This window comes from Protopterus annectens, chromosome 3.part0 (assembly GCF_019279795.1).
Source record: "Protopterus annectens isolate FY-2018-M chromosome 3.part0, PAN1.0, whole genome shotgun sequence".
NCBI lineage: Eukaryota > Metazoa > Chordata > Ceratodontiformes > Protopteridae > Protopterus > Protopterus annectens.
This window is the reverse complement of record NC_056731.1, coordinates 460,722,055-460,746,683: the sequence shown is the minus strand read 5'-3', so window position 1 is coordinate 460,746,683 and position 24,629 is coordinate 460,722,055. Positions and strand designations below refer to the sequence as shown.

At 41.1% G+C, this 24,629-nt stretch overlaps 1 protein-coding gene and 1 non-coding gene across 2 annotated transcripts in view; one reads left to right on the top strand and one right to left on the bottom strand.

Annotated features, from left to right (window-relative positions):
• Nucleotides 1-968: 968 nt before the first annotated feature.
• TRNAT-AGU lies at nt 969-1,042 on the bottom strand. Its single transcript has one exon. It is a non-coding gene; the product is annotated as a tRNA-Thr (tRNA).
• A 1,351-nt stretch (nt 1,043-2,393) lies between these two features.
• The window catches only part of MARCHF6 (membrane associated ring-CH-type finger 6), a 2,699,933-nt gene continuing 2,677,697 nt past the window's right edge, over nt 2,394-24,629 (top strand). The window contains exon 1 of the mRNA XM_044064887.1: nt 2,394-2,669. Within this exon, the coding sequence (XP_043920822.1) occupies nt 2,651-2,669 (19 nt within the window). The 5' untranslated portion in view covers nt 2,394-2,650. The remainder of the gene's footprint in view (nt 2,670-24,629) is intronic.

The window sequence follows — 24,629 nt, the reverse complement described above, 5'->3', positions numbered from 1 at the left end:
GGGTTATCCTGTGTTATCTCAGGTTGCTGCCTTATTTCAGTTCCATTCAGTTGTCTTTGTATGGATAGTGATTTAGCGCTGATAGGACCCTGTGGGCACGGGCTGCTTTATGAATGTCTGGGACTGTTTTAAGGGTTATCCTATGTTATCTCAGGTTGCTGCCTTATTTCAGTTCCATTCAGTTGTCTTTGTATGGATAGCGATTTAGCGCTGATAGGACCTTGCGGGCACGGGCTGCTTTATGAATGTCAGGGACTGTTTTAAGGGTTATCCTGTGTTATCTCAGGAGGTTGCTGCCTTATTTCAGTTCCATTCAGTTGTCTTTGTATGGATAGCGATTTAGTGCTGATAGGACCCTGCAGGCACGGGCTGCTTTATGAATGTCTGGGACTGTTTTAAGGGTTATCCTGTGTTATCTCAGGTTGCTGCATTATTTCAGTTCCATTCAGTTGTCTTTGTATGGATAGCGATTTAGCGCTTATAGGACCTTGCGGGCATGGGCTGCATTATGAATGTCTGGGACTGTTTTAAGGGTTATTGTGTGTTATCTCAGGTTGCTGCCTTATTTCAGTTCCATTCAGTTGTCTTTGTATGGATAGCGATTTAGCGCTGATAGGACCTTGCGGGCACGGGCTGCTTTATGAATGTGTGGGACTGTTTTAAGGGTTATCCTGCGTTATCTCAGGTTGCTGCCTTATTTCAGTTCCATTCAGTTGTCTTTGTATGGATAGCGATTTAGTGCTGATAGGACCTTGCGGGCACGGGCTGCTTTATGAATGTCTGGGTCTGGGACTTACTGTTGTTTATTTTTTTTGTGGAGATTTTTCTCTCCCGGCCTCCATTGAAAAAGGGTTTTACCCAGTTGGACCATCCTGATTAAGAAATATGAAATAAATAAATGATTTTTGAATAAGCAAAAAAAATAAGTTGATGGGGAAATGAGAAGGGGGAGGGGCGGAAAAAAAATAAGGCACCGCTGGGATTCGAACCCAGGATCTCCTGTTTACTAGACAGGCGCTTTAACCAACTAAGCCACGGCGCCAAGTGTTATGGGAACCATTTCATGTTTGTATTCTACCCTGTAACTCCGGCTGCGTGATTTGATATATTCATTAATACCTTTTTCATTCTATACTATTACGCTATTTTTTTTTAATGTGTCGCATGGGTATTAGATAAACTATAAGATGTAAGGCGCAGATGCTGAACTGAGAAAGAAAAAAGAAATGTAACAATTTTTATAAGCTCTTCTATTATTCATGTACCGGGCTTTATCAGAATCGACGCACAAGATGTTTCTTTCCATTTCTGATCCCTCAAGCAAATCTTTCAAGTGTACCTGATTATTAGGAACGTTCCTCATTCAGAGTATTAATAAATACATGTCCCGTAACAAAAGTGTCTATCACACTTAACGCTGTTAAAAAATTGTAAGCGATACCTATGGCAAATAATAATCATATTAATGTATCAAAAGATCTTTTGTATTAGTAACACACTTTAACTGTTATGTGACTTTCTCTTTTGCAGTTGTTTATAGTTATGTTTATATTATGAAATACAGTCTTCCATATTTTGAAGATGTAAGATTAAGTACTATTTTCCCAAACGAGGCATATTTTATTGAGACACAACAATCTATGACCCACAAGAAGTGCAGAGGCTTGGTCGTGATGTTATTATCAAAACTTTTTAATCACATTAAGGTGTGTAGAGATACAAAATTATAAGTGTCTGTATAGGGTTAAAAATGATTAACTGGCCTAAAATTGCAGAGCATGTGTCATGTATCTCGTTTTCACAGCTAAAAAAATAAAGAATAACCTTGATCACTGACCATCTCTTAAATATACCTATTTTGGAAGCATAACTGCCGACAAGCTTGATTTAACCTCCATTTTTGAAACAAGCTCCTGTTTTCAAATTGGATTAGCCCCGATGCAAGGCTTAAAGAACACAAACCCGTAGCTTTTGGTGCTGTTTAATAAACTACAGACTATATGACCTACGCACTGGTTAAAGAACTCTACTTTTTAGGTCTTATTTTTTTCAAAGGCAAAACTTTGGCTTTGTGACGGTTTATGCAGATTTTACAAAAAGTCTTAGATTTATATATTTGCACCAATTCTGCCATTCTCGTTCTTTTAAACTTTGTTTCTTTGCAGTATACCATAACCCTACTGAAAAAGGAAAGAGCCGTGCGCTACTCGGTATTCTAATATTATGCTAATTAGCATCCCAGCTTTTTGTTGGATGTATCTTCTTTTGAAGAGTTTTTGTATTTATTTTCGATATTTGCAGATTCAGAGGTATACGTATCATACATAAATGGTTTTGTTAAACAAACAAATACCACGTTTAAAATGACAGGTCTTAAGTCCGACGCCTATGATATGCGTCTCGAACACGAATTAATAATAGTGACGTGATTTGTGCGACTGTATTGGATTTGTATGGAACTGCGAAACCGGACGTAGTGTTAAATAGTGTTTTAATCAGAAATCTCTTGGATTGTTTAAATGTTTCGATCGGTAACATATGGAGAAACGTCTGGTGTTTTATTTTTAAGTCCTTTGTACTTCTGTTTTTATTGTGGTGTTTATCCTGTAGCACTTTTCCTCACTTGCGCTGTAGTTTTTTGCTATCAAAGATGGATACCAGTGAAGAAGGTAAAGTTTCCTTCACTGTGTTAATCTTACTTATGGGTTTAAGGATAATTCAGAATCATCTCACAGCTGTCTAGACAGTGTTGATATTAATCTGTTTAAGACACAGTGTTACTTTTAGCAGTGGCATCTTTTCATGTGTAAGGAATCGTTTTCGTTTAAAACTGAAAAGGAAAATATTGACTATATTAATGGTGTAAGAAAATTTCCTATTGGAATTTATTGTTGTGCTCCATCTTTATGCGGTTTGTGTTTCATGATACCTATGTGGGGCAAACAAACCATGTAAACACGTATTTAGTAGCATACCGAATTGTTTTATCATTTTAAACCCTGTAACCGTTCATGTCCATGTTTTTTATATTATGGAAACACCGGTGATAGTTTTGTGAGTTAGTTTGTCACTGTTTTTGAATAGACAAATTATTGAGACTTTAATTTGATGTATGATATTTTTAGAGTTTTCTAGTGTGGCACTTAATATTGTCTGAGTTACTCAAGTTTAGTCTAGGTCCTTTAAGGTCAAAGGTCATGGAGGACCTTAATCTATGAATACACATCGGTGATTTTGAAATGAGATCTGCACTGTAGCGCTTCTTGTACATGCAAGCTGTGTGCTCATGATTTGCATCATTTTTCTCTGTTTTGGAGCAGACTCTTCATGTCAAACAGAGCACCTCATTGGCCTTCTTCAAACGGAATCTGGACAACTGGATGAGTAACTGTAAATTCACTCTGCGGGTTCCACCTGTATTACTCTTGTACACAGGCATTAGGTGCTGATCGAGGAAATAAGGGTGGAATTTGGCTTGGCTTGTAAGGGCCCTAGGGCCATTAGTCTAGTAACTTCATATGGTCCTATATGATTTACTCTTTTTATGTAATTCCTATTGTTGGTTAAACTGTTGAGATGGCTGTATTTATTCATAGGTTCATACTAGGCTATCTGCCCTAGGGCTTTTATAAGCCTAGCCAGAGTGTTTGGCTTTCGCCACCCATTTTAAAATAATTTTGCTATGCCCTTTGTCGAGGTTAGTATACTGTGCCTCTTTCTAACAGTGACACAGAAGTGGTACCCGGGGTAAACCTACGATCTCCCATCCACTCATCAAGATTCCTCTTGAAAGAGAGTCAATGAGGGACTCTGCCTAACCTGGACTGGGATTTTATTCCAGAGTGAAGGGAGTCTCTGGGTTATGAATCTGGCCCACCAGCATGTCCTTTTTATTTCAGTGCTGAGGTTCAAGTCTCTCGAGCGCGTAGCTCGATGGGATTTGGATTTTCTGAGGTGTAGCATGCCCATTAATTCCGGGTTGGACGTGACTTTATACGTCAGGCACAGATCGCCTCTGAGCAGGTGGTATGCCACTGAGTAGAGCTGGAGTTTCTTTAACCGGGCAGCATATGGCATCTGTTTGAGCCCTTTGATCCTTTTGGTGAGTTACTTTTGGGGTCTTTCCAGTTGCTGCAGGTGTCTGGTAAGGTACATTCCAAAAGGGGCATTGTACTCTGTTATGGGCCTGATGAGGGATGAGTTAAGAGGCACGATGACCTCCCCTGATCTAGATGTGAAGCCCTTCATGATTAGGTGGGCTATATAAAATGTTTTTCTATCCACTTTGGCCACTTGGTTGTCAAATGAGAGCTTGCTATCAACTTGGGTCCCCAATTACTTCTGTACTTAATGGATTACCACCTATGTAGTAATTTGTGGGCACTTTGTTTTTGCCAAAGGGGATGACTATACACTTTTTGGCGTTTAGCTTGAGGCCATGGCTCTGGCACCAGTTGTCTGTTTCTATGAGGCCCTTTTGGAGGATGCTTGTGTCGGCTGGAGTGTTGATTATGGCGCCCAGTTTGCAGTCATCTGCAAACTTGGTCAGCCACAGTCCTTCCGTGTTGACCTGTACCTCTGAGAAATATATACCGAACAAGAGGTCCCAGGACTGAACCTTGTGGGACGCGACTTGTGACTGGTTTGGAGTCTGACATGGCTCCAGCAATTCTAACCATGTGGGTTCTGTCCTTGAGCCAGTTAGCAACCCATCTAGTGACATAGGGGTTTATATTTAAGCTGGTGAGCTTATCTATAATGCCCGAGTGGGGTATTGTATCTAAGGCTTTTGCGAGGTCCAGGTAGGCTGTGTGGACAACCTTCCCCTCGTCAGTGGCCTTAGTGACTGTTTCAAAGAAATCAACCAGGTTTAAGAGGCAGGATCTGCCCTTAACAAAGCCGAACTGGGTAGGATCCAGTGTCTGTAGGTCCCCAATATCTTTATTTATGAGGTCCATGATGATCCTTTCCATAGCTTTGCAGACCAAGCTAGTCAGGGTTATGGGGCGATAGTTTCCAGGAAATTGTTTTTTCATTTCTGCTGTCCTGGTGTACAAATCTTTATTTAAAAAATAATAGCTGCTATGTCCGTGTTGGGTAATCATTCCCACCTTCACTCAACAAAGAGTAAGTAAATAAAAAAAAAAAAAAAAAAAAAAAAGTTTTCCAGTGAAAGAGCTAGAGACTTTCTGATGCATTTGTTTTGCTTGTGTTTAAAAACATTTAAGTAAATCGTTCTACAATGTAAGATCTCGGAAACTATCGTCCTATTAGCCTGACAAGCCTGGTTTGCAAGGCCATGGAATATATCGTCATGGAACTCCTAAACAAAAACATTGGTAACCTCCAAACTCTGGATCCCACCCAGTTCGGGTTTGTGAAAGGCACATCATGCCTCCTGAACCTGATCGACTTCTTAGAGGCAGTCACCAAAGCCGTAGATGAGGGTAAGGTGGTTCACACAGCCTATCTTGACCTCACCAAGGCTTTCGACACATCCCCCATTCTGGAATTATAGCTAAACTAGGTATAAATCCCTACGTTACAAGATGGGTTGCCAACTGGCTCACTGACAGAACCCACACTATAAAAGTTGAAGACTCCAAATCTGACCTCAAACAAGTGACAATTGGAGTACCACAGGATTCAGTCCTGGGACCTCTCCTGTTGGCCTGTACTTCAGAGAAGTAGATACCAAACACAGAGGGTCTCTGGCTAATGAAGTTCGCAGGTGACTACAAACTAGGAGCCGTAGTCAAGTCCCAAAATGATGTCGGCCTCCTACAGAAGAGCCTTGCTGAGACAGATGCCTGGTGTCAGAGCCATGGCCTCAAGCTCAATGCCAAAAAGTGCATTGTTATCCCCTTTGAAAACTCTGTACCCATGAACTACCACATAGGCAGCAATCTACTTAACACCAAATGTGTGATGAGACCTTGGGATCCAGATGGACAGTAGTCTCTTCTTTGAGCCACATGTGTGATGAGACCTTGGGATCCAGATGGACAGTAGTCTCTTCTTTGAGCCACATCGCCACAGTAGTCAAAAGTTCTATGTGGCACACCTCATCATAAAAAAGTTCTCATCCAGGAAAAGAGGTCATTGTTCCCCTCTACTCTGCACTCATTAGACCCATTATAGAGTGCAATGCACTGTTTGGAATGATGTCTTATCTGCAGTAGCTGGAAAGGCCACAGAAGTACCTCACAAAGAGGATTACTGGCCTCGAACAAATGCCCTACACTGACTGTCTCAAAAAAACTCCAGCTTTACTCCGTAGCATATCGCCTACTCCGAGGTGATCTCTGCCTAACATATAAAGCTATGTCAAATCAAGAGCTGTTGGACATGCTACACCTAAAGAAATCCCAATTCCTCCGAGCTACATTCTCTAGGGACCTAAACCTTGTCACCACAATAAACAGGACATGCTGGAGGGATAGATTCCTGTCCCAGAGACTTCCCATACTCTGGAACAGGCTACCCATCTGTGTCAAGCAAAGTTCTTCGTTAGCACTCTTCAAGAAAAATCTTGAGTGGATGGGAAATAGGAAATAAGAAATACACCCTGGGGATCACTTCTGTGTGTCTGCTCGATGATGGCACAGGAAACTAACTTTCTTGGGTGGCGTAAGCCAGGGAACCTTGTTGGCTAGACTTATGTAGGCCCTTGGGCTGATATCTATGAACCTATCTTCCTTTGACTGCTTATAAGTACTCTTCCTTGGAGAGTATCGCAAAAGATCCACGTCCTAGCACTGGGCCTCGTACCACCGTAATAACGCTTCCAGTGTCAAAAAAAGCATCTTTACTAATTATCCCCCTTAAATCCTAGAGGCATTTATAGCAACATAAGCGTACTTAAGGACTTCCTTTAAAAGAAAACTGAACCTTAGAGCTAAGAAAGTCTAATTTTTCACTTCTAGTTTTCTGAACTAGATTAACAAGTCAAAATCACTCTGCTTCTTAATTCTATTATGTTTTTTCCACAAATGGCTACCACTGTGATCTTGTTGATAAACCCCTTCTCACTCCCATAATCCATTTCATGTCTACTTTGAGTTGTGCTAGACATAAGGAAGTTAGTCCCATCTCCTTGACCTATAACTCTGTGTCCGGCACTGTCACCATATGTACGTTCTGCAACAGGGTTGCTACTTTTTCTTGGAATGACCCCCCCCCCCACTCCTGTCTCAGAGCTTGTTTTACGCTTCCGTAAGGAGATGTATAGCTGCATCCAAAAAAGTATCTAAATTGCAAGCCTTTGTTGAAAGTACCCATTTGTAGTCCAAGATAAATTGAGTCCATCTACCCCCCCCCCCCCACATACACACTTTCTGAGATATTAAAACTGTCACTACAGGTGGAGACCCTTGCAGTTTGTTGTGTGACAGCCACTACTGGAAAAGAAGGGATTTTAAATTAATTCTGCTCCCCACTACCCGGTGCCTGCAGTGGAGAAACTTTTACATTAATTTACTCACTCACTTATTTGAATATTGTAGAAAATACGTAATTTTTGTTTGTTTTATAATATATCATGCTTATTTTTTTCCCTTACTAAATAAATCTTCAACAAAATGTCAAACTTTCTATTTGGATAACTTTTTTTTTTGGGGCACAGATGTCTTGTAGCATAAATCTTCTGTCTTGTTCTCATATAGTCATATGAAGTACAGGAAAATCTGTTTTACAAACCTGACGCCTTGATAATGACCAATTAAAATTAAGAGAATGGAAAAATGCTCCATTCACAATGTTACACACGTCTGCATGTTTCTTTTTACAGTGGTAAAAACGGCAAAGCTTAAATTCAAGAAAGTCTGCACTTAATCTGTTTTCTGCACAAACTACATACTTAATATTTTTAAGAGGCATTGTAGTGTACTTTGTCAGCCCATTTTCTATCATTATTTTCCCATTGTTGCACAGAAACTACTGCATCACCTTAATTCCCATCATTTGTAGATTTCAGCCACATCTTGTGTGTTTTGTGTTTTTTAGTCCTCCCATTCAGTTCATATGTTGGTTATTTTCCTTAGCATTGCTGATCATAATTGCATATGTAATGCATGAATGTCACAATCAAGAACCCCAAGCTTGATGAACTGGTTAGCAAAATGTGGACCATTTGGTTTCCTTGTGTTAGTCACTCTTACTCTAGCTCGCTTGAGCATGCTGTCTTGCACTCACTCACACACTATTCTTGGTAGTTTAGCCATACTCTGCCTGATGACTGTACTTGGTGCTGGTTTGTGTGTCTAATTGGATGTGGAACTGGAAGTAAGTGGCCTCATTGGTGTTTCAGTAGCACAGGATTTCACACAAAAGTGGAAATAGTAACAGCAGGGCTGTTTCACATGTGTGAGCCTGTAGTTTCAGCCACTTCACTTCGTTGTTTGTTTTCATACACTTCCCTGGTTTAAAAAAAAGCTATAACTGTGAAATACGACTCCTTTTGGTGGATACCTATGGAGAAAAGCTCCATGACTACATATACAAAGTTTTTTATGAAAATGTGCAAAACCTCTATGTAAAGCAAAATCATTTATATTTTATAAGAGAACATTTCAGTATTTTAAAATCATAAACAAATTGCACTGTATATTACATATAATGTGTTTTATTTCAGATTAATACAGTTATGGTGGTTGCACTGCACCATACAGATGCTTTTAAAGGATTTTAGTATCCTAGGATTATAGGAAGTTACTAGCTATTGGTCCTGAGGCCCTTATAAGCCTAGCCAAGAGTTAAGCCCATGTTTAGACAAATCAGCACCTGATGCCCCTATCCAGCAGGGCCACAAGTAGAATCCCAGGGATGTGTTTTCTATTTCCCATCCAGTTATCCAGCTTGAACTTAGAGGGGTAAAGAGGTAGTCTACTTGATGTGGAGAGGGAGTTTATTCTAGAGATGGGGGGAGTCTCTGGGACACATCTGTTCTGCCAACGAGTCCTATTGATGTCACAGACAAGGTTGAGGCCATGTGTGCAGGTTACTCGAGTGGAGCTTGATTTGTGGATATGCAGCAGTCCCATCAAGGTGGGGTCTGAGATCACCTTGTATGATGGACAGAAGTCACCTTCGAGGAGTCGCATGAAACTGAGTAGTGGGATAGGGCTTGTAGCCTTTCTGTGTATGGGAGATATGAGGCATTGGATTCTCCTGGTGAGGAACCTTTGGTCTCTCCAGCTGCTGTATGTGCTTTGCGAGGTACATGCTATATGGGGCATTGTACTCAATGGGCCTTGTAAAGGAAGATTACAGGGATGTTAAGACCTCCTTGTCCCTGGATGAGATACTGTTACTTATGAGGTGGGCCATATAGAAAGCTTTCCGTACAATGGAATCAACATGGTGGTCAAAAGTCAGATTGCTGTCAATTTGGGTGCCCAAATCCCTCACGACTGATAGCGTGCTTAGGACATTGTTGTTGCGATAATCTGTGGGGACATGACTCTTCCTTAATGGGGATGATGCATTTTTTTGTACTTGGCTTGAGGCCATGTTTCTGGCACCAGTCATTGTTTGGGGGAGACCCTCTTTGAGGATGTCCACATCATTTGGGGAATTGATGAGTGCCCAGCTTGCAGTCCTCTGCAGACTTGGTCAGCTGTAGCCCACTGGTTTTGGCCTGCACCTCAGAAAAGTATATTCCAAATAAGAGGCCCCAAGACCGAACCCTGGGGTATGCTACTCTGTACAGGTCTACTGCTTGAGGAGGCTTCCCTTATTTTGACTAAGAGGGTTCTGTCAGTGAGTCAGTTGGTTATCCATCTGGTAACGTATGGATTGATGCCTAGTTGAGTTTATTATGCCTGAGTGGGGAGTAGTGTCAAGGCAGGTTATGTTTGTTTGTTTGTGTGTGTTTGTTTGTGTGTGTTTGTGTGTGTGTTTGTGTGTGTGTGTGTGTGTGTGTGTGTGTGTGTGTTTGTGTGTGTGTGTGTTGAATTCAGACCCTTCATTCCCTTGTGTTCAGGGCAGTTACTGCCACTGCATCAGCAAGGAGACTGCGGACAGTTGGGTACCTGGTTTTCTCAGAGCGGTTTTATCCTTAAACTAGGAAACAACCATAGTGATGACTTTGAATTAGGAACATGCAAGTATCCATTACCATGAACCTGGTATTGTATTAACAACTGAACAAAGAATAAACCCTGACCCTTGTCTGGGGGAGAGACTATTTTTGCTGCAGTGGCAGTGACACCTTTATGAAGAGAAAGGGGTATTAGCTTCAGTCCTCAGAAGGATGCATGTTTTCCTTAGTGATTTGTTACTAGTCTTAACCATTTATTGCTGTTTTGTTGTAATGCTTCCCTGGTGGCTTCTTAATCATTTTTACCTTTTTTGTTACTTTTCCTTGTGTGATGCTCTGCCTCTTTGTTCTTTTCCATGGAATTCCCCCTGACTTTTGTCATGTTAGACGTTCAGCTAATGCTGTTAATTCAGTGTTTGAAAGCAATTTTGAGGGCAGGGTTCTCGTGAAAGTACTGATGTCAAAGTTATTGGTTTAATTTTTGATGTTGGCATTTCTAATCTTTACAAATATTACAGCTGTTTGAGTTTAACAAAGTTAAGAAAACAGTGTTAATGATGATGCTCCATACTGTGGCGAAATCCTGCTGAAAGATGACTACTTATCCTGTGCTATTGTCCACATAAACTGTACCATAATTTTCTCAACTTTATTTTGCAAATGTTCACGGTAAAATACTGTTATAAAATACTGTAGATTTTAACTTCTAGTGTAAACACCCCTTCTAATCTCCCGTTGAATGACTTTTTTTTTGTATTGCCTGTACTATGATGGTAATACATTTGTATGTTGACTATTCTTGTATGTCTTGGCGTCTGTTTTCTTACTGTTGCATGTTTAACCCCCCCCCCCCCCCCGTCGTTGTAAGCTCAAACAATTGTTTACGCTATGTATGTATGCAGTGTATGTTACTTTCTCGTATCTTGTGGAGCTTTTTTCCCTGGACCTCTTGAAAAGTTTTTTTTTTTTTCTATCCAGGAGGGCTTTCTTAGTCAATAAAAACCAATGAATAAATAAATAAAATTTACAATTGCGAAAATTTTGAATGAGTTCTGCAAAGATGTAATGAATTTCTTTTGTTGCTGATTTACTGAACTAAATACTGCATTACTTACGTTTTGTGGTCACACTTGTTACCACAAGTGGTTCATAGCGGTGCACTGCTCTTTCTAAGTGTTTTGAGTGGCAGTATATACGGTTGAACTGTTTGGAATGATTGAGAGGATGGTGTTGAATTATGGAGTTGTTTGACATTTGGCCAAGAGTAGGAAATTAGGAACGAGCACGGTCAGAAGCTGTATGTGTGTGTGTGTGTGTGTGTGTGTGTGTGTGTATGTGTATGTGTGTGTGTATATATATATATATATATATATATATATATATATATATATATATATATATATATATATAAATTACACACTCTGGCCAATACCAGTTTAGTTTGTTCTTCAGTGGCTCTGTGGGTTTTCTCTCACCTTGAAAAATATGTTGTTTCCATCTCAACCCCCCTAAGAATGGAGCTGTGGGCAGTTGTACAGACACTAGATGGTGCTGTATAGGGGGAAGAGTTTGTAGCTTTGGATGACATGAAATGTGAAGATTGTGTGCTGTGGCAGGGTTATCTACTCAGTGGTGTAAAAATATGGCTCTGGGTGATGTGATTGTATCGACTAATGTTGCCAAAATGGATATTTGCTGATAAGTAGGTTGAGGACCCAGCCTATGCCAGGGACCCATGCTGAAGGTTGGAGAAGGGTGTGTGAGCCACTGGTGGGTCATACAGCTGTTGGTCAACCAGTTTCCAGTTGCCCAGCTTGGGTTACCAGGCATAGATTGGCAAAGCGAAAGCTGGATGTAAAACCAGTCAACCTGCCAAATATAAAGTAAGAATTGTTTTACTCTAGGTAGGTGGACTGACAGGATGCAGCTTGGAAGTGGCTGATGTGATTTTAATGAAGAGGCTGCACATCCTGTTTATCCAGGACACACAATTGAGGGGCAGTGAAGCAAAGCCAATTGGTTTGGGATCCAGAGTCTACTGCTGAGGAGGACAGGCTATAAATGGTGTGGGGAATTATGGTGAGGAAAGGCTTCATAAGACATTGAGGGATGTCATCAGAATTAGTAACATTCATGGTAGTCACTCCAGCCTAATGATGGGGCAGCATTCGTAATCTCAACCTATGCCTGACAGTTGGGTTAAGATAGTGAGGAAGAGTGCATTATGACAGCAATTGCAGGACTTACTAGATAAAGCAGGACATCATGAATTGGTGTTAATGGGTGAGCTTGAATGCACCTCTCTGGACAGATGGAATGGGCTATGAGGACTGCCTGGGACCACATAGGTGGGTCCAACAGGAATAAAGGAGGAGAGGCCGGTCTAGACTTCTGTATGGCAAATAGCTTGATGGTAACAAACACATGGTTCAGAAAGAGAGAGAGTCACAAGATCACATACAGGAGTGTTCAGCATGCAGCTCTGGTAAATTCCCTTTTAGTAAGGAATGGCACTGTGCTAGAATCTGATTACAAAATAATCCTGAGTGAAACAGCTGAAATATAAGCCACTGTTTGCCACAATCAACTGCAAGCAGTGGTCAGAGAAGCCTTTAAGGTTAAGAGACTAGGCTGAAGACCTAGAAGTTGAACAAGGAGAAAGCACAACAGTTCAAGGAATTACTTAGGGCTTTAACACCTCAAGAAGAAATGGATGGAGTTAAAGCGGAATGATGGTGCATCAAGTTTGTGTGAAGACTACAGAGTGGATGTCTGGCTAAACCAGACATGAGGAATAAGGTACATAAAAAAGGTGGTGGAATGCAGAAGTCCAGAAAGTCATTAAAACCAAAAATAAGTACAGGAATTGAGAGGAGGGAGGGGAGATAGGAAAGACAGACCAGGCTAGAAAGGAATAATGGTTGGCTAACAAAGACAGAGGAGTTGCAGTAGCAAAGAACAAGGCATCGGAGACACACTACCAACTTCTAGAAAGTGACTCTGTGAATGACACAAAAATTCTTAATAGGTTGTAAGATAAAGAAGATGGTCAGGTAATCTTTGTAAGGGATGCCAGCAACAACCTGCTCACCAGCCCTATGAGACATCAAAGGCAGGTGGAAGGAGTACTTCCAGCAGTTTCTGAGTGGAGAAAACTGCTCAGAAGCTGTACTGCCCAGACAAAGCCTATGATAAAAGAAAGAGGAGGAGCCCACTATAGAGAAAATAAGAACAGCAGTAAGGAAAATTAAGTCAGGGAAAGCAGCAGGCTGAGATGAGGTCAGAGCAGATATGATGGATTTTGGGTTGGATAGGGCTCCTGAGGGTACTTGTAGCAGTATGGAGAGACATCTGATTACTGGAGACCAAGTATACTAGTGCCACTATTCAAGAGCAAAAGGACGTTCACAAGTGTGGGCAGTAGAGAAGTATCGACTCTTGTTGCATTGCTTGAAAATTCTGGAGATCATGATAAACATACAGAGTAGTAGAAAGTGAGATGGACATGAGCAGTTCAGTTTCTTAACAGTATGACTCACAACCAGTCTGATGTTTGCAGTAAGACAAATTCTTGAAGAATCTAGAATGTTCAGGTGGACTCTCCTGTATTTGGAGTAAGCTGATTTGGGCAGTCCTGTAGTGGTTTGAAGTCCCAGAAACAGTTCGGCCTTGAAGAGTTCTTAGTGGGAATGGGTGTGCATCCGGATTTACCTCTTGAGTTTACTGCTGTTCTGGTTATGGATTTCATTAGCAAACTGGTGGGAGACAGATCAACAAAGCTGCTGTAGGCATACACTGTGGCATTACAGGTAGAATTTGTGGTAAAGAATGTAGGGTATAGTAGAGGAATGGAATGTATAACTGAAATCACGTGTATTGAAACGGAGTACAGATGATACAGTTTAAAATGGCCGCAAGTGGGGCAGTTGGAAGAAGCTGAACATTGACATAGATGGGAAAGTGATGGAACAGAGTAACAGCTTCAGGTATCTGTGAGAGGTGGTTTAAGAGAATGGGAAGTCTGAATGAGGAGGTGAAAGCTAAAATCGGAGGGGCTGCAGCCAACTGCCATTAAGTCTTAAGGGGAAGCGTTTGGCAGAAAAAAGACAAAGAAGCTGAAAAGTAAGGTGTAGTGCACAGTCTTAATAGTGACCAGCAACTTTGACAGTAAAAGCCGAGCAGTTGAAGCTAGAGGTGATGGACAATGAAGATCCTGTGATGGGTGAAGCAATGAGGTTGTTAAGAGCAGAAGTTAAAGGAGCCCCAGTTGCAGAAAAAGATCAAATAGCATAGTGTGGTGGTTTGGGCAAATGTACAGGAAAGCAGAAGATAAGTTTGGGAGGGACAGGAAGGCCAGAAAAATTGAAAGCGTTCAGTAAAGATGTGGCTTGATCATGTGAGAGGACCTGTGACCAAGGGCACCCACAGACAGGTGCAAGGGGGTGCACTTGCACCCCCCTGAAACTGGCTGGCCGAGAAATTAATTTTATTTTAATTTAAAAAAAAAAAAGCTTTGTCTTTTTTAAAGGACGTTCCTCTTTAAGAATGCCCTTTACATCCTGTCAAGCTGCACAGACGCAACAGGTGTTTGCGACCTGTTTTTGTCTTCTGTGCATAGGCGCTGAAACCATAGCACTTTTCAGCTGCAAAGACCAGTTGTAGGACCCAACAGTCATGCGTGCGTCGCATGAATTTTAAATATAAATGTGCGCGCACTACGCGGGAAGGGAATCTCATCATTTCTGCCAAAGAGTCACTCACAGTAAGTAGTTATGCCTGCCTAATTTGGAGAGGAAGAGCTTGCATGAAGGCAATCATGTAGCTGTTCCATGTAAGTTAGCCTGCCTTTTTGTCAGTTTGCAGGATTTTCAGGACATGTTGTTGGTACTGCAGAAACTTAACATAAATCTTTCTCGTATTGGCTGGATTCTGTATCGAGTGTAACGCGTGGTGTGAGCTTTCTATATTCATTTGGTTAATTGTCGATATTGGAACTGAATGAGCAAGCCCATGATATTATTTCTTCTTGAATGGGCTTTTAAGTCTGCAATTTTTGCTTGGATCTCTTGAATTAGTTTCAGGTTATTTTTTGGTTGGTGGTGTAGCTTTTCAGTTTTTATTTAGTTGTCTGCAATCTTATTTACTGAATCCCTCCCCCCCCCATTCTTGATATTGCCAGATTAAAGGACTCGCCAAACATTTAGAATTGTGTGGTGCGATCCTTAATTGCTTGGTGTATTGGTCGAAGGACAGTTTTCATTTCTTCCACATTCGCTGGTTCATCCAATTTTGATTTCCCAGTAGGTTTTGTTGGATTCTGCTGTTTCCCAGTCCTTGGTCTTTTGGAAGTAATGCCTTTCTCTGGAGAAGCAAGTACTAAGAATTTCATTTTAGTGGTTATGGTCTCCTTGTTTAGTTCTTCATTGGACATTTTAAAGTTTTCCTAAAGACCTTTGTACCTTGTGGAAATTGAATAACAGCAAATTAAGTTAAATCTACAAAATCTGATCATTTGTAACCAAAGAAAGTAAACTTAAGATCCAGTATTGGGTAGATAGTGAATTCTTTTTTTTTTTTTTTTTAATTGTTGCTCATTTTTCTGATTGGTTTCCTTGATAAGTATAGGAGTTGCAGTGTCTGTAGGTTAGTGGTCATCTTGTTCTCCCTCTTGCTTTCACTTTTTTATTTTTATTTTTTCAGCCGATGTCATGTTACCTGTGGAAATGAGCACCCGATGTAAGCTAAACCAGTTGTGAAGTGACTGCTGGCTGCTTTACTTAACAGCCTAAAGAGCTCCCAGGGAAGAGTTTTGTCTGCACTTTCTGAAATTATAGGTTCATAGATTAGTACTAGGCTAACTGCCCTTGTGGGCCATTTTAAGTCTAGCCAGTTGCCCCATGGAAGAATCAAACCCTATGCCTTGTGCTTGTAAGGTAAACACCTGAACCATTATTCCACCTCCCACCCAACAGGAGGATGACAAAATCTCCTTCTTCTCTATAGGGGACTAATCTTAAATCCTTGGCTGTTTTTTAAAAACAAGTCCAGCTTTTGTTTTTTGGTGGGGGTTGTAGATAAATGGAACTCCACACAGGTGAGTTCTGTGAAAACATAAAGTGTAAAAATGAATACATTTATAATCTTGAAGTAAAGTGAACAAAATCAAAGTCAGGTGCCATAAATCGCCACTGTATTTAAAGTCCTTCAGCTCATGTTTTTGACATGGCACAATACATGAACACCAACTATCCTTATTTCATTTGCAAGAGACTCTTCTGTGGATGTCCCACTTCGTAAGTGGGACAAAAGACTAGCAGTATCCAGCCTCCGTGAAGAGATCAAATAATTTCACGTCTGAACCAAGGGTAACGCTACCAAAACTCTCTTCTACCAAATTTAGTACAGGACTATTCCAAAAGAAGTCTTTGCCGAGGGAAAATTTTACATCGCTTTCCCATTTCCGCATCTGCTGATGGGTCTCATTTAGCAGACATTGGCATCAAAGTAATTCATTCATGGAACCTATTCTGACAGACTAGTCACTCTTTACCAGAAATATCCTGCTAGATCTATATATACTACCAGGGACTCTGTTACATTAGAAAAAGGTGAATTGTCATAAGTTATATGTACTGTTTAATATTTTGGGGATAAAAGGAATTAAGATCTAGTAAAATAATTTTTGGTGGACTACAAAAGGTATCAAATGATGTGACTATTACTCTGCTGATTCAGAAGGACCTCCTTTATGGGAAGCTAGTTTGTTACAAAATCAAATTGTCTCTAGTGGTAGAAGTTACCAGCTGAAATAAAAGAAAGCATAATGGCATAACAATCATCCCTGATACTGGAATGCATAGGAAAACACCAATTACATTCAATGGCTTTCTTTAATCTAAAATATTATAAACTTTATTTTTAAGTTGATAGTAAAGTAGGCAATTAGCTGTTGAATTTGAAGGAAAGTAAGCTTTAATTAGGAAACGTGTTCGGGCAGGTTTAATATGTGGTTTGTTGGCATCCCTGAACCATTGGATAACACTAACTCTCCTCACGAGATGGCTCAGGATTTTTTTGAAAGTTTAGATAATAGATATAAACCAAGCCGACATGCTGAATAATGCTGGAGGGATAGATTCCTGTCCCAGAGACTTCCCATACTCTGGAACAAGCTACCTATCTATATCAAACAAAGCTCCTCATTAGCACTCTTCAAGAAAAATCTTGATGACTGGATGGGAAATAGGCAAATCATCTCTGTGGCTCTGCTAGACAGGGGGACAGGAAAATAATTTTCTTGGGTGGTGAAAGCCAGGGCACCTTTTTGGCTAGGCTTGTATAGTTTGTGTATTGTTTGTGACAGATGCTGACACTCGTCTCTGCTCCTACTTCTGTCTGCTGTCGTACTAAAAAGTTTAGTAACTCCCTCCGTGACTTAACCTGTTTGGATGTGCTTGATATATCCTAAACTCTGCGGGTTAACATGCGGTTGTGTATGCCATCATGCTAAACAGCCACAGGAGCAGGGATTGGGGGAGCAGTGTCCCCACCTTGGAATGGATGTTTTGATATTGAGATTCAAACATAGTTGAGAGTTAAAACTAGTTTCCCTTGCATTCTTCCTTACTTTAGGTACATACAGTTCCATGATCATAAAGTAACACTCGGCAGTGTGTTTTTAAGAACTTCTTAATCCTGTAACACATAGCCCAGCAGTGGTATCTGCTCTGATGGCCAGTAAGAATTAATAGTTTGATTCGCTTGGTGTTTTGATATAAACTGAAATACAGAGAAAGAAAACTTGCAGACCAAATGCATTGCTAAGAACTTCCCATTTTGATATAAGTTGTCACTTTAGTAGACCAGAGTTTAGGTGGAAGTGTGATTGTTGCATTAATTTTAATTGGTTTCTAAAAACGTGTAACTTGGTCATTAAGGACTGCTATTTATTTATGAAACTTGCTGCCGAGTCACGCAGTAAGCACTGCCTTGTATTTGTTATGAAATTGCTGCTGGGCTTGCTCCATTTACTCATTTACTGTTTAAGCTGCTAGGCTTGCTCCGTTCACTGTTTAAGCTGCTAGGCTTGCTCCGTTCACTGTTTAAGCTGCTAGGCTTGCTCCGTTCACTGTTTAAGCTGCTGGGCTTGCACCGTTCACTGTTTTAAGCTGCTGGTGATAGCATGGTATTGTCTAGGTACCATATATTCTGTGATCATTGGTAGTCAAACCTGCTTCTAAAACCGTAGTAGCTGTGTGTACAGTGACCTAACTTTTGACCAACATGAGCCCAGATTCATAAAGTCTTTCTGTAATGCACAGCTTATAAACAAATTATGACTAGATCTAGAGATGTTATTGCCCCCTTTACAAAGTCCTCATTAGATCAATCATTTTATATAATGCCCACTTTGGCATGTGTAAGTTGGAAATGTACAGTATATTCATGTCCTCTAGAGCTTACTGTTATGATGGCAGTGCACAGAAGGAAATAAAAGCATAAAGACAAGGCACAAAAGACTGTGTTGTTTACAGAGCATACATGTTTTCTGTTCTGGAAATTGATTGATATATTTGATGCATAGTTTCCCCAGTTCTAGTGGTGCAATTGCTAGTTTACTGAGATTCTTTTTTCTTTATGCAAAATAATATTTTTCATGAGTAAAAGAGAATAGGGCAGTGAAACAAAATACTCTGTAACCTGGCTGGCGAATATATGGTCATTTCTTATAAAAACAGAGAAAACAGGAGTAAGTAATTTGCATATGTACTGCACTTTAACATGACCTAGTAACTAATCACTACAGCAGGAGAGATGATGATCAGAGCTCCATGCTGTTTTTTTACAGGGACACAGGCCTTGGTTCACTGCAATACTAGAGAAAACATAGGTCCTTGAGAAGCTGTTGTAATGAGCATTCATTGCTGACATCCGTTTCTCTGAGTCCTTGAAAGATGGATATGGCATAAAAGATGTATAAAAAACTGTAGTGTTTAGATGTAAAAACTGCAGGAGTGTTGTACATCTCTGCGCTCTGTACATCTCTGTTCACAATCCATTTAAGTAGCACATGGTGCATCTATGAAAGCTTTGGGATCCGCACTGACATCATTGCGTATTTGGCATGTGTCTGTGTATGGGGGAAGAGACAGAAGATTAAAGTATAAATGAAAAAAATGAATAATCCATTAATGACTGTTCACATCTGTCTGACTTTCACACAAATTCTCTTTTGCCCCCCCCCCCCCCCCTGCAAAAGCCTGAAATTAGAACTTTCCATGTTTTAGATTATTTTTTTGTAAGTTTGATATTTCAGCACTTCGATCCTCTGGTCTTCTATCAGAGGTTCAATTTTCTGAAATTTCGACCCTTCATAGTGAATATATATATATATATATATATATATATATATATATATATATATATATATACATACACGGTATCATAAGCTATAGGGGTTATTCCTTACCTAGGATATAACCACCATCCACATTTGAGGGTCACAGCTTTCTTGTTGACAGTGCTTTATATCTGTGTGCTTTGTTAAACTGATTGTTGGCTAACCATCTTTTCAAGGCTCTGAAGATAATTCCTCTAATGGGAAATAACTTCATTTATGTCATTTTGCAATACATTTTTTTTTTGTGGGAATCTGATTAATTTTAAGCTGCAAAATTATTTTTGTGGGACTGTCATGTTACTGAAGTGATTTTTACTTGTGTAATGCTTGTGTGGAGGGAAAAGTCAGTGTAAAAATATTTTTATTGATGTAATCCATCTCTGTGGTGGGTGTGTGTGTGTGTGTGTGTGTGTGTGTGTGTGTGGGGGCAGTATTTCTCTCTTCTAGGACTGTCAAAGATTTACTGCAGAACCTTGATGTTCCTCTCCACGGGTTTACTGACTCAGTCAGGTTTTGCAGTCTCCTTGTGAGATTTCTTTCCCATATTGAACACTAAACAATTGTCTGTCTCCGTGGATGTTCATAGTGTTTCACTGTTGCAGTCATTACACTTGGGTTATCCTGCTGGCAGGCTACCCGCAGTTGGCTAGAATTCCAAAGTCTTGGGTTGGTTGCTGTCGCCTCTTCTCTGATGTCAGTGCGCCAGGGGTATACAAGATACAGCCGATGCCATTTTCTTAAGTCTTTCTTGCTGCGCGGTGCCTGAAGCAAAAGCAGTTCGCAAGTGCCGGTCAGTCGACTCCTGAGATTTTCGAAATTGAAGTTCAGAACTGAAGTCTTCAATAAAGCGTACCCCGTTGGGCAAACTTTTTCTTGCTCCAGACCAATGTCAGTAAAAGTTAATAATTGTATTTCTTGTGGGAAGCAAATACCTCATAAGGACTTTCACTCTTACTGTATTCCTTGCCTAGGCCCGGACCACGACATTTCTGGTTGTCGGTTTTGCGCTAGGTTCAACCAATGCACTATTAAGCGTCTGTTTGATTTTGCATTCATTTATTTTGGCCGAAGGTTTAACTACATAATGCTATTGGAGCAACCGACTACCACAATTCATAAAAAAATGCAAAGACAAGCAAAAGGACAGGCATCCGAGGTCCAAAACTGATGACAAAGCCTCTTCTAGGCCAGTCGCCGGTTCTCTGTGAGGTGCTTTCGCAGCCCCTGGCACCCGCTACCTCAGAGCCACAGGCCACCTCCAACTCCCACATGGAGACAACTAGACCTCTGGAAACTCAAGGTATTGGGCCTACGGAAACTATTCCCTCAGATGGATCCGGAGCCGCTGAGCAGGCATCGGCTTCTGAGGGTGTTTTCAGACCTACACAGCTTACAACCAAGGCAAAGTCTAAAACACCATTAAAGACAAACAAGTACATCATTCTCCTGGACAGTCAACCATACCTAAGAAACAGATGCTCAAAATGGCCGAAGACCTAATTACTTTGATCAGGGGTTCCCATCCCCCACCTGATAAAAGGCCGGGACTATGAGTCCTCTGACCAGGTTTCTATTTCCTCTGATTCCTCTTCAGACTAGGGATACTCTCTTCCTCCCTATGTGGACTCTGATGCTGAAGAATCTATCCCTTCAGTCTCTCCTCCTGAGGATTACTCTTCTGGGGAAACTTTGCACTCCATGAGGGAGCATTTCCATTGGGAGAGCCAGGATTATTCAGAATCAAAGGAAAGGCTCAGATTTTCTTTTACTGTCTCAGCACAGGCCCCTTGCTATCCCCGCTGTGTTAGATTTTGTTGTTGATGTTTTTTCAGAATCTAGTTGGTCTCCTGAGTCTTTACCCCCTGCACCAGTCAAGCCAGATAGGTACTATAGGGTACCAGACTCTCATAAATTTCTTTATAAAAACCCTGCTGCTGACCCAGAAAAAATTTCTCAGGGTCCCAAAGGGGTAAAGGCTTCCACTGCAAAAAGTCCAGTCCCCTCTGACAGGGATTCTAGAGCACTGGATAGATGGGGGGAAAAAAGTTTACACTTCTGCAACGTTAGCAGTAAGGGCTCTGAACTGCCAGTTTCACATGCTGAAATACCAACAGTACTTAATGTCTTTATTAAAACAGAAAATGATTGCAAGCTCAGAATGTCCTGACAATAAGGAAATGCAGGATTTATTGCATGCAGCCGAACAAATGGGAAAACGTACTCTGCAATGTGGTTTTAATTCATTAGAGGTTTCTTGTAGAGCCGCAGTTACGGGATCTGTCATTCGAAGGCATGCTTGTTTAAAAGAACAAAGTTTTCCTGATCATGTTAAAGCAAAATTATTGGATGCTCCTTTACAGCATGATACTTTGTTTGGTGTTGAGGCAGAAGAGGTATTAAAGAAAATGGAGGATAAGGCAAAATAAATGCTGACAGTAAAGGATTTCTTACAGGTACAGCCACCTAGATTTAACAGAAATTGGCCTTATAAAAATTGGTCCTTTCCAGTGTCAGGCCTCAAAGAGGAAGATACAGACGCCCAAGAGGCAGATCTCGGCCCCAAGGCTCTTACAGACCTAGACAGTGGGGTGCTTCAACCCCCAAAGGAGGAGAAAAGTCACAACCTTATAGGAAACAGTCCCAAAGACTTCCCTTTTCAATGCCAAGCACTTACCTTTTGGCAGCACCCTTAGGGGGAAAACTAGCACTTTTCTCACAAAATTGGCACATAATCACCCAGGACAAATGGGTGCTGAATATTGTCTCTCAGGGTTACAGGTTCCACTTTCACACCCTACCAAGGTCAAAAGGAATGCCAGACCTGCCACAAAATCAAAGGGCAGAGGCACAAAAGCAGATTACAGCTCTCATGGACATGAGAGCTATTCAAAAAGTACCACAGCAAGAACAAGGATAAGGATTTTACTCAAGACTTTTCTTTGTTCCCAGAAAGGACAAAGCCTGGAGACCCATACTGGACCTGTCTATTCTAAATACTTTCCTGGATGTTCCGAAATTCAAAATGTTGACACTACAGCAACTTCTACCCATGCTGGGCAAGAAGGCTTGGCTCGTTACTTTAGACCTCAGAGGCATACCTGCATGTCCCAATCAGGCAAAATTGCAGAAGATACCTCAGATTCATAGCTGGCACAATGCATTACCAATTCTCTGCACTGCCCTTTGGCTTTTCTACTGTGCCCAGGGTCTTCACAAAATGCCTGGCACCAGTGATTGCATTTTGCAGACAAAAAGGAATTCAAAGATATCCCTACTTGGACGACTGTCTTATTCAAGCAGAGAGCAAGGGCATTCTACTAAAGCATCTGGCATTTGTAAAAAGATTATGAATTGGCCTAGGGTACACAGTAAACGAAAAGAAGTCAAAACTAGTGCCGTCTCAAGAGATAATATTCCTGGGTGCAAGCTTAAATACAACTGCCCAGATGGCTTATCTCATGCCAGACAAGCAAAGGCAACTGACTTATTACTTTCAAATGATGGCAACAAAAACCCAGCTACCTGCAAGAAAAATTCTGAAGGCTTTGGGGTTCATGGCATCCTGCATCTTGCTAATTCCATATGCAAGACTGCATATGAGGAAGTTACAATGGTATCTAAAAAATGTTTGGACTCAACATTGCCACAGCCTGGAAGCAATAATAACTCTTATTCCCTGCCTGCAACAGGAGTTTCAGTGGTGGGCACTGGCATGTCACCACAACAAGGGACAGCCTTTCACTTTACCCACAGCCAGGCAGACACTAACAACAGATGCATCGGATAATGCCTGGGGCGCACATGGCAGGAAAATGTATTCAGGGCAATGATCCACAGACCAAATGCATCTTCACATCAATCAAAAAGAGATGCTAGCTGTACAGAATGCCCTGACAGCTTTCAAGGACCTACTGCATTCAGGACAACTATTACTAAAGATGGACAACACCACGGTTATGTGGTACATAAGCAAGGGGGCACGTACTCGTATCCCCTCTGCAGGCAAGCCATGACGTTGTGGAACACAGCACTGACCTATCAAGTTCATCTGCAAGCACAATTCCTGCTAGGAAAGAAAAATACTCTGGCAGACGATCTAAGCAGAAACCTCATGGATCCTCACGAGTGCAAACTAAATCCACAGGTCTTCAGCATAACACAGACAAGACAGGCCAAAAATGATCCTGATTGCTTCAGACTGGCCACGCCAGCACTGGTACCCAATCTTAAAGAACTTGGCTCAAGGCCCAGCCTGGACTTTACCTCAAATACCTCAACTTCTGACTCGACAAACCAATCGGATCCTGCACAGCCAACTCAGAACCTTAAATCTGGCTGCATGGCAGATAACATAGCCTCTCAGACCACACCTCTCTCTAAAGCTGTTATGAATGTCATTCTGGAGGCCAGGAGGCCCAGCACAAGGAAATCTTATGCAGACAAATGGAAGAGATTCTGCGCCTGGAACCAGGCACAAGGCTTTGACCCAGTTGTACCAAATATCCCTCAGATTTTACAATACCTAACTGAGATGCTCGACAAAGGCCTATCCTTTTCAAAGATCCATGCCTCTGCCATTTCAGCTCATTATAACACGGAACCTCCTATTTTCTCACCCATTACTATGGCAGTACCTCAGAGGGGCTAAAAACATGACCCCCCCCCCCCCGGAGAGCACCGATACCTACTTGGGACCTCAACTTTGTCTTGGAAAAACTCACTTTACCTCCTTTTGAGCCAGCCAATACAGCTGATATAAAAATTTTATCATGGAATACTACTCTGCTCCTAGCAGTAACTTCAGCATGAAGAGTCTCGGAGCTACAGGCATTAATGGCATAATGGCAGTGGAACCTTTAATCATTTTTCATCAAGACAGGGTTTCCCTAAGAACAAACCCAACATTTATGCCAAAGGTGGTATCCACTGTGGCTCTTAACCAAACAATTCATTTGCCAACATTTTATCCAACTCCCCAGAATAAAGGAGAGGCTTTTGCACTCTTTGGACATGCACAGGCAGTTACGCTTCTACTTAGACAAAACAAAAGCTTTCAGAAAAACTGAGCAACTGTTTGTAGCATACGCTGCAGGATCACAAGGAAAGGCTATCTCAAAGCAGACTATTTCAAAGTGGATAGGACACTGTATTTATTTCTGCTACGTGCAACATGGAAAGCCAGTGCCTAAC